At 42.4% G+C, this 12808-nt stretch overlaps 1 protein-coding gene across 1 annotated transcript in view; it reads left to right on the top strand.

Moving 5' to 3' along the window:
• Positions 1-1049: 1049 nt before the first annotated feature.
• LOC106590572 (myotubularin-related protein 6) overlaps positions 1050-12808 on the top strand; it is a 32931-nt gene continuing 21172 nt past the window's right edge. The window contains exon 1 of the mRNA XM_014181681.2: positions 1050-1313. Within this exon, the coding sequence (XP_014037156.2) occupies positions 1290-1313 (24 nt within the window). The 5' untranslated portion in view covers positions 1050-1289. The remainder of the gene's footprint in view (positions 1314-12808) is intronic.

Below are 12808 nucleotides of genomic sequence, written 5' to 3'. Positions count from 1 at the left end.
AGCGTTTGAGTCACTTTTCAAAAGTTGCTAAAAGTTCCAAATACATTTTTAAAAGTAGTTCAATTTGTTGCTAGGTGCTATTTGAAAAAAAAGTTGCCAGGGTAGTCTGAAAAGTTGCATAATCTAGCAACAAAATTGCTAAATTGGCATCACTGTCCAGAACTCAGATTGGAAGGCGTGGGCATACTTGAGAAATCTTGTTGTAATAAATATATAAGACAAATTCTTCATTCACAAAACCAACTTACATCGAGAGGAACGTTTTTCTGGAACATGCTTATTCTTGACATTGCATGGTTAAAACCTTACAAATATTGTATACCAAACAAAGTTAAGGAAGTGCACTTTAAAATTTTACATAAGATATATCCATGTAATTCTATGATATCCAAAATTGTGGCAATTGATGATATCTGCGTTTTCTGTGAAAAAGGTGAGAATCTTTCTCACTTGTTCTTTGAATGTAAATTTGTGTCAGAATTTTGGGAAAACCTTGCAAAATACTTATTTACCATTATGAACACTACCTATATTTTTGACATGAAAGATATAATATGTTACTATTGCAATGATAACAAGACCACTGAAATGATTGTGATTTTTTTTTGACAAATACTTCATACACAAACAAAAATTCCAAAATTCTATACCAAAATTACACATTTTTGTGATTGAATTTAATTATTTTATTAAAACATTAACCCTGGTGAATAATAACAAGAATATAATTTTCCTAAATCATTACAAAGATTTTTTCACAGTGACTACAATTGCACTAGAATTGTTTATTTATTTAATATTTGTATTTGTTTGTTTCAGTATTTTCTCGTCAATTTTCTCGTTTGTATGATGTAAGAATGTAAATTGTTGATCTGTATTTTGAATTAAAAAAATAAAAAGGCCTGAGTTCGAGTTGGAATTCCGTGTTGGATGACCGGAAGTCGAGTTGCCCCTTTTGAAATTACTGATGTCTGAAGTCGGAGTTTTCCGAGTTCTCAGTTGTTGTGAACGCGGCATTGCTAATCACAGGTTAGAAACTAAATGTCCCATAATGCCTGGTGTGGTTGTAGTCCGTAGCGGAGAAGTACGCCCAAGCAGGAAGTGCTGTGAAGCGCGGATAGCTAGCGTCTACTGAAAACATACACAATCGTGAACACTCAACGAATGCCGGTAGCAAGTAAAAAAAGCAATCAAATAACATCAGCTTGCCGACCCTTGATAGTCGATGTGCGAGCCATATCACCGGTCAACTGTTTATATCGTTGCTTGCACTGACAGCTGTCAGCGAAATGGAACATATCCGAACGCCAAAGGTAAGAAAGCTAACGTTAACTAACTTGCGTAGCTATTTTTCTACAACCCAGCAAAAACATTTAAAATGCATGCTATGTAGTTAGCTAGCTAACAATAATGACTTGCTATGCAATAACGAATGGTGCGTTGACAGTGGTGTCCAAATAGATATAGGATAATATTGCAGGGGTGGCTAGTTAGCCAGCCAGTTTTCTAATGTGTGTTCAGGGTTGGGGAGCAATGTTATCCGTTACATGTAAGGGATTACTTTAAAAAAAAAAAACGAATTAGTTACGTTACCAGCAGATATTGTAATCGGATTACAAATACTTGTATAAAACGAGAGGATTACTTTTAAATTCAGGAAGGATGTTTGCGGAAGAAAACAAATTACACTAATCTGTTGTCAATGACATTCAAATCAGCATTGGAAAAAGGCACAAGTTTGTTCCACTTGAGCGAGTCTGACCTCAAGTCAGAGACCACTATGATGACACACCAAATGTGTTTGATGGATTGCGGGAAAAGAGCAGGGATAGGTTTTTGTGGGCTACTGTCCAAGCTATGTCCTCCAATGGTGAGATTGCTGTCGGCATCCAAAGATTAACCAACTTCAATAAACACTTAAGGATGACAGTAGTGGTGTAGTCTACGTTATTTGTCACATGCGCAGAATACAACAGGTGTAGTAGACCTTACAGTGAAATGCTTACTTACAAGCCCTTAACCAACAATGCAGTTTAAAAAAAAAGACTTAAAAAGAAGTGAGAGAGACGAATAACAGATAATTAAAGAGCAGTAGAAAATAACAATAGCGGTGCTATATACAGGGGGTACCGGTGTCGAGGTAATATGTACATGTAGGTAGAGTTATTAAAGTGACTATGCATAGATAATAACAGAGTAGCAGCAGCGTGGAAAGGGGGGGGGGGGCACAATGCAAATAGTCTGCGTAGCTATTTGATTAGCTGTTCACGAGTCTTACGGCTTGGGGGTAGAAGCTGTTTAGAAGCCTCTTGGACCTACACTTGGTGCTCCGGCACCGCTTGCCGTGCGGTAGCAGAGAGAACGGTCTATGACTAGGGTGACTTAAGTCTTTGACAATTTTTAGGGCCGTTCTCTGACACCGCCTTGTATAGAGGTCCAGGATAGCAAGAAGCTTGGCCATGGTGATGTACTGGGCCGTACACACTACCCTCTGTAGTGCCTTGCGGTCGGAGGCCGAGCAGTTGCCATACCAGGCAGTGATACAACCCCTTCAGGATGCTCTCGGTGGTACAGCTGTAAACCTGAGGACTCATGCCACATCTTTTCAGTCTCCTGAGGGGGGATTCGGTTTTGTTGTGCCCTCTTCACAACTGTATTGGTGTGCTTGGACCATGTTAGTTTGTTGGAGATGTGGATGCCAAGGAACTTGAAGCTCTCAACCTGCTCTACTACAGCCATGTCGATGAGAAATGGGGTATGCTCGGTCCTCTTTTTCCTGTAGTCCACAATCATCTCCTTTGTCTTGATCATGTTGAGGGAGAGGTTGTTGTCCTTGCACCACACGGTCAGGTATCTGACCTCCCTATAGGCTGTCTCATCGTTGTAGGTGATCAGGCCTACCACTGTTGTCATCAGCAAACTTAATGATGGTGTTGGAGTTGTGCCTGGCCGTGCAGTCATGAGTGAACAGGGAGTACAGGAGGGGATTGAGCATGGACTACTGAGGGGTCCGCGTGTTGAGGATCAGCGTGGCGGATGTGTTGTTACCTACCCTTACCACCTGTGAGCGGCCCGTCAGTAAGTCCATGATCCATTTCCAGATGGAGGTGTTTAGTCCCAGGGTCCTTAGCTTAGTGATGAGCTTAGAGGGGGCACTATGGTGTTGAACACAGAGCTGTAGTCAATGAATAGAATTCTCACATGGGTGTTCCTTTTGTCCAGGTGTGAAAGGGCAGTGTGGAATGCAGTAGAGATTACATAATCTGTGGATCTGTTGGTGCGGTATGCAAATTGGAGTGAGTCTAGGGTTTCTGGGATAATGGTGTTGATGTGAGCCATGACCAGCCTTTCAAAGCATTTCATGGCTACAGACTTGAGTGCTACGGGTCGGTTGTAATTTAGGCAGGTTACCTTAGTGTTCTTGGGCACAGAGACTATGGGGACTAAAGAGGTTGAAAATGTCAGTGAAGACACTTGCCATTTGGTCAGCGCATGTTCGGACAACACGTCCTGGTAATCTGTCTGACCCTGCGGCCTTGTGAATGTTAACCTGTTTAATGGTCTTACTCACATCGGCTGCGGACAGTGTGATCACACAGTCGTCCAGGATAGCTGATGCTCTCATGCATGTTTCAGTGTTACTTGCCTCAACGTGAGCATAGAAGTTATTTAGATTGTCTGGTAGGCTTATGTCACTGGGCAGCTCTCGGCTGTGCTTCCCTTTGTAGTCTGTAATAGTTTGCAAGCCCTGCAACATCCGACGAGTGTCGGAGCCGGTGTAGTCCAATTCGATCTTAGTCCTGTATTGACGCTTTGCGTGTTTGATGATTCGTCGGAGGGCATATCGGGATTTCTGATAAGTTTCTGTGTTAGACTCCCGCTCTTTGAAAGCGGCAGCTCTACCCTTTAGCTCAGTGCGAATGTTGCCTGTAATCCATGGCTTCTGGTTGGGGTATGTACGTACGGTCACTTTGGGGACGATGTCCTCGATGCACTTATTGATAAAGCCAGTGACTGATGTGGTGTACTCCTCAATGCCATCAGAAGAATCCCGGAACATATTTCAGTGTGTGCTAGCAAAACAGTCCTGTAGTTTAGCATCTGCTTCATCTGACTGCTTTTTTATAGACCGAGTCACTGGTGCTTCCTGCTTTAATTTTTGCTTGTAAGAAGGAATCAGGAGGAAAGCATTATGGTCAGATTTGCCAAATGGATGGTGAGGGAGAGCTTTTGTACACGTCTCTGTGTGTGGAGTAAAGGTGGTCTAGAATTTTCCCTTTGGTTGCACATTTAACATGCTGATAGAAATGAGGTAAAACAGATTTAAGTTTCCCTGCATTAAAGTCCCCGGCCACTAGGAGCGCAGCCTCTGGATGAGCATTTTCCTGTTTGCTTATTACCAGAGGCTGCTTTTCTGTCTTGCTGATAGTGTATAACCCGCCAGCTGTATATTCTTAATGTTGTTGTTCATCCACAATTCAGTGAAACATAAGATATTACAGTTTTTAATGTCCTGTTGTTAGGATATACATGCTTTCAGTTCATCCCATTTATTTTCCAGCGATTGAATGTTAACAAGCAGGACGGAATGCAAAGGCAGATTAGCCACTCGTCACCTGATCCTCACATGGCACCCTGATCTTTTTCCGCGAAATCTTCATTTCCTTCTCCAGCGAATCTGGGATCTGGGCCTGGTCGGGTGTCTGTAGTATCTCCCTCCCGTCCAACTCATTGAAGAAAAACTCTTGGTCTAATCTGAGGGTAGTAAACGCAGTTCTGATGACCAGAAGCTCTTCTCGGTCATAAGAGACGGTAGCAGCAACATTATGTACAAAACAAGTTACGAACAACGCGAAAAAAAAATTAAAATAGCATGATTGGTTGAGAGTCGATAAGACGGCAGCCATCCCCTCCGGCTCCATCTTCTTGATATCTACATAGCACATTGATGTGAATCACACTGCTGCTCTCTCATTTAGCTATTTGCGCCTTACGGATTGTTGTTGTTGTGGATGGCTGTTCACAAATCTAAATGTGTATTTAAACCCAATAATGGTTGAATTCAAGTAGTTTAAGCTGCCTATCAATCATTGTTTTTGAAACCAGTGGACAGCCAGTGAATGATGGAGGCCACTGTGTTCTTGGGGACCTTCAATGCTGCAGAAATGTTTTGGTACCCTTCCCGAGATCTCTGCCTCGACACAATCCTGTCTCCGAGCTCTATGGACAATTCCTTTGACCTCATGGCTTGGTTTTTGCTCTAGTTTTAGTTTTTTGTGACATGCACTGTCAACTGTGGGACCTTTTATATGGACAGGTGTGCCATTCCAAATAATGTGCAAACAATTGAATGTTCCACGGGCGGACTCCAATCAGGTGGTAGAAACATCTCAAGGATGATCAATGGAAACAGGATGCACCGGAGTTCAATTTCGAGTCTCATAGCAAAGGGTCTGAATACTTATATAAATAAAGTGTTTCTGTTTTTAAAATGTAATGCATGTGCAAAAAAAATGTCTAACTTGTTTTCGCTTTGTCATTATGGGGTATTGTGTGTAGATTGAGGATTTGTTATTTAATCTCTTAGAATAAGGCTGTAACACAACAAAATGTGGGAAAAGTCAAAGGGTCTGAATACTTTCCGAATGCACTATATATTACTACTGCTCAAAAGTTTGGGGTTACTTAGAAATGTCCTTGTTTTTGAAAGAAAACCATATATCTTTTGTCCGTTTAAAGTAACATCAAATTGATCACAAACCAGTCTCAACGTCAACAGTGAAGAGGTGGCTCTGGGATGAGGTGGCTCCTTCTAGGCAGAGTTGGGGGAAAAAAAGCAATATTTCAGACTGGCCAATAAAAAGAAAAGATTAAGATGGGCAAAAGAACACAGACACTGGACAGAGGAACTGTGCCTAGAAGGCCAGCATCCCGGAGTTGGCTCTTCACTGTTGACCTTTAGACTAGAGGTCGACCGATTATGATTTTTCAACGCCGATGCCGATTATAGGAGAACCAAATAAGCCGATACCGATTAATCGGCCGATTTATTATTGTTTATGGCAATTACAACAATACTGAATGAACACTTATTTTAACTTAATATAATACATCAATAAAATCAATTTAGCCTCAAATAAATAATGAAACATGTTCAATTTGGTTTAAATAATGCAAAACAAAGTGTTGGAGAAGAAAGTAAAAGTGCAATATGTGCCATGTAAGAAAGCTAATGTTTAAGTGCCTTGCTCAGAACATGGGAACATATGAAAGCTAGTGGTTCCTTTTAACATGAGTCTTCAATATTCCCAGGTAAGAAGTTTTAGGTTGTAGTTATTATATTATTATAGGAATTATAGGACTATTTCTCTCTATACGATTTGTATTTCATATACCTTTGACTATTGGATGTTCTTATAGGCACTTTAGTATTGCCAGTGTAACAGTATAGCTTCCGTCCCTCTCCTCGCTCCTACCTGGGCTCAAACCAGGAACACATTGACAACAGCCACCCTCGAAGCAGCGTTACCCATGCAGAGGAAGGGAAAAAACTACTCCAAGTCTCAGAGCGAGTGACATTTGAAACGCTATTAGCGTGCATCCGGCTAACTAGCTAGCCATTTCACATCGGTTACACCAGCCTAATCTTGGGAGTTGATAGGCTTGAAGGGGTGGGTATAATTTGTGGAATGTTCCAACAGGAATCTGTTCCAAAAAACGTAAAGTAAAAGGTTGCCAACCAACAACGCGTACCAAGTAGCAACGCATACAAACCTAGCTAACTAGCTGCCGAATAGGCATCAACTCACCACGTAGCTTATTCTTAATGTTTGTCCATAGGCAAACAGACATGTGAGGACAGACATTTTTCCGAATAAACGTGATGAGTGAAAAACGCAATGAAATAGACCACCCCCTACCTGGTATCATATTCTGCCGCTATACAACTTTGTATGCGTTGTTTTTTGGAAACCTTGTTATTTACGAAGTTTTTGGAATAGATTCCTGTTGGAACGTACTATTTAATGAAACTAGACACTCTTATGTACTTGTCCTCTTGCTCAGTTGTGTACCGGGGCTTCCCACTCCTCTTTCTATTTTGGTTAGAGCCAGTTTGCGCTGTTCTGTGAAGGGAGTAGTACACAGCGTTGAACGTTGTACGCTTCAGTTTCTTGGCAATTTCTCACATGGAATAGCCATCCTTTCTCAGAACAAGAATAGACTGATGAGTTTCAGAAGAAAGTTCTTTGTTTCTGGCCATTTTGAGCCTGTAATCGAACCTACAAATGCTGATGCTCCAGATACTCAACTAGTCTAAAGAAGGCCTATTTTATTCCTTCTTTAATCAAAACCACATTTTTCAGCTGCGCTAACATAATTGCAAAAGGGTTTTCTAATGATAAATTAGCCTTTTAAAATTATACACTTGGATTAGCTAACACAACGTGCCATTGGAACACAGGAGTGATGGTTGCTGATAATGGGCCTTTTACGCCTATGTAGATATTCCATTAAAAAACTGCCGTTTCCAGCTACAATAGTCATTATTATTATTTTTGTTATTTCACCTTTATTTAACCAGGTAGGCAAGTTGAAAACAAGTTCTCATTTACAATTGCGACCTGGCCAAGATAAAGCAAAGCAGTCCGACACATACAACAACACAGAGTTACACATGGAGTAAAACAAACATACAGTCAATAATACAGTAGAAAAATAAGTCTATATACAATGTGAGCAAATGAGGTGAAATAAGGGAGGTAAAGGCAAAAAAGGCCATGGTGGCAAAGTAAATACAATATAGCAAGTAAAACACTGGAATGGTAGATTTGTAGTGGAAGAAAGTGCAAAGTAGAAATAATGGGGTGCAAAGGAGCTAAATAAATAAATAAATACAGTAGTGGAAGAGGTAGTTGTTTGGGCTAAATTATAGATGGGCTATGTACATGTGCAGTGATCTGTGAGCTGCTCTGACAGCTGGTGCTTAAAGCTAGTGAGGGAGATAAATGTTTCCAGTTTCAGAGATTTTTGTAGTTCGTTCCACTCATTGGCAGCAGAGAACTGGAAGGAGAGATGACCAAAGGAGGAATTGGCTTTTGGGGGTGACCAGAGAGATATACCTGCTGGAGCGCGTGCTACAGGTGGGTGCTGCTATGGTGACAAGTGAGCTGAGATAAGGGGGGACTTTACCTAGCAGGGTCTTGTAGATGACCTGGAGCCAGTGGGTTTGGCGACGAGTATAAAGCGAGGGCCAGCCAACGAGAGCGTACAGGTTGCAGTGGTGGGTAGTATATGGGGCTTTGGTGACAAAACGGATGGCACTGTGATAGACTGCATCCAGTTTATTGAGTAGGGTATTGGAGGCTATTTTGTAAATTACATCGCCGAAGTCGAGGATCGGTAGAATGGTCAGTTTTATGAGGGTATGTTTGGCAGCAGGAGTGAAGGATGCTTTGTTGCGAAATAGGAAGCCAATTCTAGATGTAACTTTGGATTGGAGATGTTTGATATGAGTCTGGAAGGAGGGCTTACAGTCTAACCAGACACCTAGGTATTTGTAGTTGTCCACATATTCTAAGTCAGAACCGTCCAGAGTAGTGATGCTGGACGGGCAAGCAGGTGCGGGCAGTGATCGGTTGAAGAGCATGCATTTAGTTTTACTTGTATTTAAGAGCAGTTGGAGGCCACGGAAGGAGAGTTGTATGGCATTGAAGCTCGTCTGGCGGGTAGTTAACACAGTGTCCAAAGAAGGGCCAGAAGTATACAGAATGGTGTCGTCTGCGTAGAGGTGGATCAGAGACTCACCAGCAGCAAGAGCGACATCATTGATATATACAGAGAAAAGAGTTGGCCCAAAAATGGAACCCTGTGGCACCCCCATAGAGACTGCCAGAGGCCCGGACAACAGGCCCTCCGATTTGACATACTGAACTCTATCAGAAAAGTAGTTGGTGAACCAGGAGAGGCAATCATTTGAGAAACCAAGGCTATTGAGTCTGCCGATGAGGATGTGGTGATTGACAGAGTCGAAAGCCTTGGCCAGGTCAATGAATACGGCAGCACAGTATTGTTTCTTATCGATGGTGGTTACGATATCATTTAGGACCTTGAGCGTGGCTGAGGTGCACCCATGACCAGCTCTGAAACCAGATTGCATAGCGGAGAAGGTGCGGTGGGATTCGAAATGGTCGGTAATCTGTTTGTTGACTTGGCTTTCGAAGACCTTAGAAAGGCAGGGTAGGATAGATATAGGTCTGTAGCAGTTTGGGTCAAGAGTGTCCCCTCCTTTGAAGAGGGATGACAACAGCTGCTTTCCAATCTTTTGGAATCTCAGACGACACGAAAGAGGTTGAACAGGCTTGTAATAGGGGTTGCAACAATTTAGGCAGATCATTTTAGAAAGAAAGGGTCCAGATTGTCTAGCCTGACTGATTGGTAGGGGTCCAGATTTTGCAGCTCTTTCAGAACATCAGCAGACTGGATTTGGGAGAAGGAGAAATGGGGAAGGCTTGGGTGAGTAGCTGTGGGGGGTGCAGTGCTGTTTACCGCGGTAGTGGTAGCCAGGTGGAAAGCATGGCCAGCCGTAGAAAAATGCTTATTGAAATTCTCAATTATAGTGGATTTATCGGAGGTGACAGAGTTTCCTATCCTCAGTGCAGTGGGCAGCTGGGAGGAGGTGTTCTTATTCTCCATGGACTTTACAGTGTCCCAGAACTTTTTTGAGTTTGTGTTGCAGGAAGCAAATTTCTGCTTGAAAAAGCTAGACTTGGCTTTTCTAACTGCCTGTGTATATTGGTTTCTAACTTCCCTGAAAAGTTGCATATCAAGGGGGCTGTTCGATGCTAATGCAGAACGCAACAGGATGTTGTGTTGGTTAAGGGCAGTCAGGTCTGGAGAGAACCAAGGGCTATATCTGTTCCTGGTTCTAAATTTCTTGAATGGGGCATGCTTATTTAAGATGGTGAGGAAGGCATTTAAAAAAAATAACCAGGCATCCTTTACTGATGGGATGAGGTCAATATCCTTCCAGGATACCTGGGCCATTTAACAACATTAACAATGTCTACACTGTATTTCTGATCAGTTTGATGTTATTTAATGGACAAAAAATGTGCTTTTCTTTCAAAAACAAGGACATTTCTAAGTGACTCTGAACTTTTGAACGCGCGTGTGTGTGTGTCTCGTTTTGGTTCCAGGAAAAGTGGGTTCTGCTGCACGGCCTGGTCTTTAGAATGGTCTATAGGATGGTCTTTAGGATGGTCTATAGAATGGCCTGTAGGATGGTCTATAGAATGACCTGTAGGATGGTCTTTAGAATGACCTGTAGGATGGTCTTTAGAATGGCCTGTAGGATGGTCTATAGGATGGTCTTTAGAATGGCCTGAAGGATGGTCTATAGAATGGCCTGTAGGATGGTCTATAGGATGGTCTATAGAATGGCCTGAAGGATGGTCTATAGGATGGCCTGCAGAATGGTCTATAGGATGGTCTATAGAATGGCCTGAAGGATGGTCTATAGGATGGCCTGCAGAATGGTCTATAGGATGGTCTATAGGATGGCCTGCAGAATGGTCTATAGGATGGTCTATAGGATGGCCTGCAGGATGGTCTATAGGATGGCCTGCAGAATGGTCTATAGGATGGTCTTTAGAATGAGTGTAATTGTCTATTAGGCTCGCGTTTTGGGGGGTGATTCAGAACAAGGGAGAGCGACTCGGTGAATCCGCTGTGGACGTAGATAACTTACACACTTTATCATGTAACTCAGTGGAGATTAACTTCTTGGTTTACGATCGGTTGTCTCTCATTATGGCGCTTAATAACTGTGTGATGTGACCTGTTTTTGTTCGTGTTTCTGTTTGTCCTCCTTGGCTCAAACACAATATTAGATTTATTAGACTAGCTTGCATGTTTCCTGGTAATGCATTTAGTGTGACGGATCATGGGGCCACCATTACGTCAAAGGAGCATTTTGCTATTGTTTCATCTGTGGATTTGTCCTTCAAACAGCTGCATATTATCAAGATATCGAAGTGTCACCAACAAAAAGGTAAACAATAGGCCTATAGCAAATGCAGCATATGACATTCATTTATCACATGTAAATAGCTATTTTTCAGTAGTGCTCAAAGCATGTCATTCCATGAGCGCAGCATTTATTTTTCAACTGGAGTCAATGAGCCCAATCAGTCCTCCATGACAAAGCAAAGTTGACAATATTTTCTTCATGCTATAGTGAGTGACAACCACTGTTTTCTCAGGCTCAAAGCTTTCATGCTGGTGTAGCTGGTGTAGCTTAATAAAAAGCCGGATTGAAGAGCCAACTCAGTCCTTTTTGGAGGGTGATTTTTCAGCAACTATAAAAAAAAAAGTACTTCCGGGTCAGGGAATTTCAAAATAAAAATCCCCCACGTAATAGTAGAAATGTGTCAATAGCCTGTATTTATCCATTTAAACATTAACAATGGTTCATATTTAGGTGACATTTGCAATACATTTGGGTTTTTAAACATGTTCCAAGGTCATATTTATGCCCCCGATGCGAATCAATAGCAAAAACTATTCTGGGTGCTGCAGTAAAAGTGTTGTAGGGAATGCTCTGTTCAAGAAGATCCTGGGGCCAGAGCCCAAAAGACTGCAGACAGGAAACACCTGCAGGCAACCACACCCACCCTTTCACCTGAACAAAACAAAGGAGTATGTCTCTCTGAACTGACTCCTAGGGTGTGGTTGTTTTGTTCAGGTGACAGGGTGGGAGGGGTCGCCTGCAGGGGTGTGTCCCATCTGCGGTATTTCGGACTCTGCCCCCAGAACCCTGTTTGATCTCTTAATGCACACAGACAGTCAGCCCCTGATATTTCGTTCCTGGTTGCACTAAAGTGGATCATGCAAATATCCGGACCGGAGCAAGGAAATATAATGTATTAAATTGGGACAGCAATGCACTTAGGATAAATGGTAAACAGAACAGACCGAGTCATCAGCTTGACTTCAGGCCAAGAAACAACCGTTTCTTCCCTCATCATCTTTTTTCCATCTCCTTTAGCCTACACACACACACTTCCTGTTCTTCTGTTTTCAGCCTGTCCATGACTGAGCTGACTGATCGCCATCCTGTGGAGTTGCCTAGCGCCACACTGGTTGCTGGGAGACAGAGAGAGACCTTTTCAAAGAGAGAGTAGGCTATTTGTCTATATTCAGTCAAGTGTTCTAAATGATGTCATTAAAGTGAGACAACCTACAGGGAGTGAAGACAAAAGGTTACAGAGTTAAGTTAGCCTGGTTATTCATCTTGTAACCAGTCAGTCAGTGTTCTACCCTGGTCCCACTGACTCAATGTTCTGCTGATGTTAAAGCTGGGGCAGTGTTAACGAGGACATGGTAGTAGGTATTTTCCAATACTAAAACCATGAAATTACTACATTGGAAGGACATTCCATAGAGCGAGTCAAAACCATACAACAATCTGAGTTTAGGTGGATGAGAAGTTGAGCTTCACCAGCCATGTAGAGAACAAGCTGCGTAATGGGTTTTATTACCAGCACAAGGCTTGTTTTTTCCTTTACTGCCTGAAAGGAGGTGATTCGTTGTACTTTTCTCTCTGTGTTAGACTATGGTGATACTATTTATGTACAAGTCTCCAGCTCTACGCTGCAGGCTCTTGACTCCGTGTATCATGCAGCCCTTCGTTTGTCACCAGTCAGAGACGTCTAACTCACCGCTGTGATCTCTACAGCCCTGTCGCTGTGATCTCTACAGCCCTGTCGCTGTGATCTCTACAGCCCTGTCGCTGTGATCTCTACAGCCC

The sequence above is a fragment of the Salmo salar genome, chromosome ssa29 (assembly GCF_905237065.1).
Source record: "Salmo salar chromosome ssa29, Ssal_v3.1, whole genome shotgun sequence".
Lineage (NCBI taxonomy): Eukaryota > Metazoa > Chordata > Actinopteri > Salmoniformes > Salmonidae > Salmo > Salmo salar.
The sequence above is the reverse complement of the archived record's forward strand: the minus strand, read 5'-3'. Positions and strand labels throughout refer to the sequence as shown.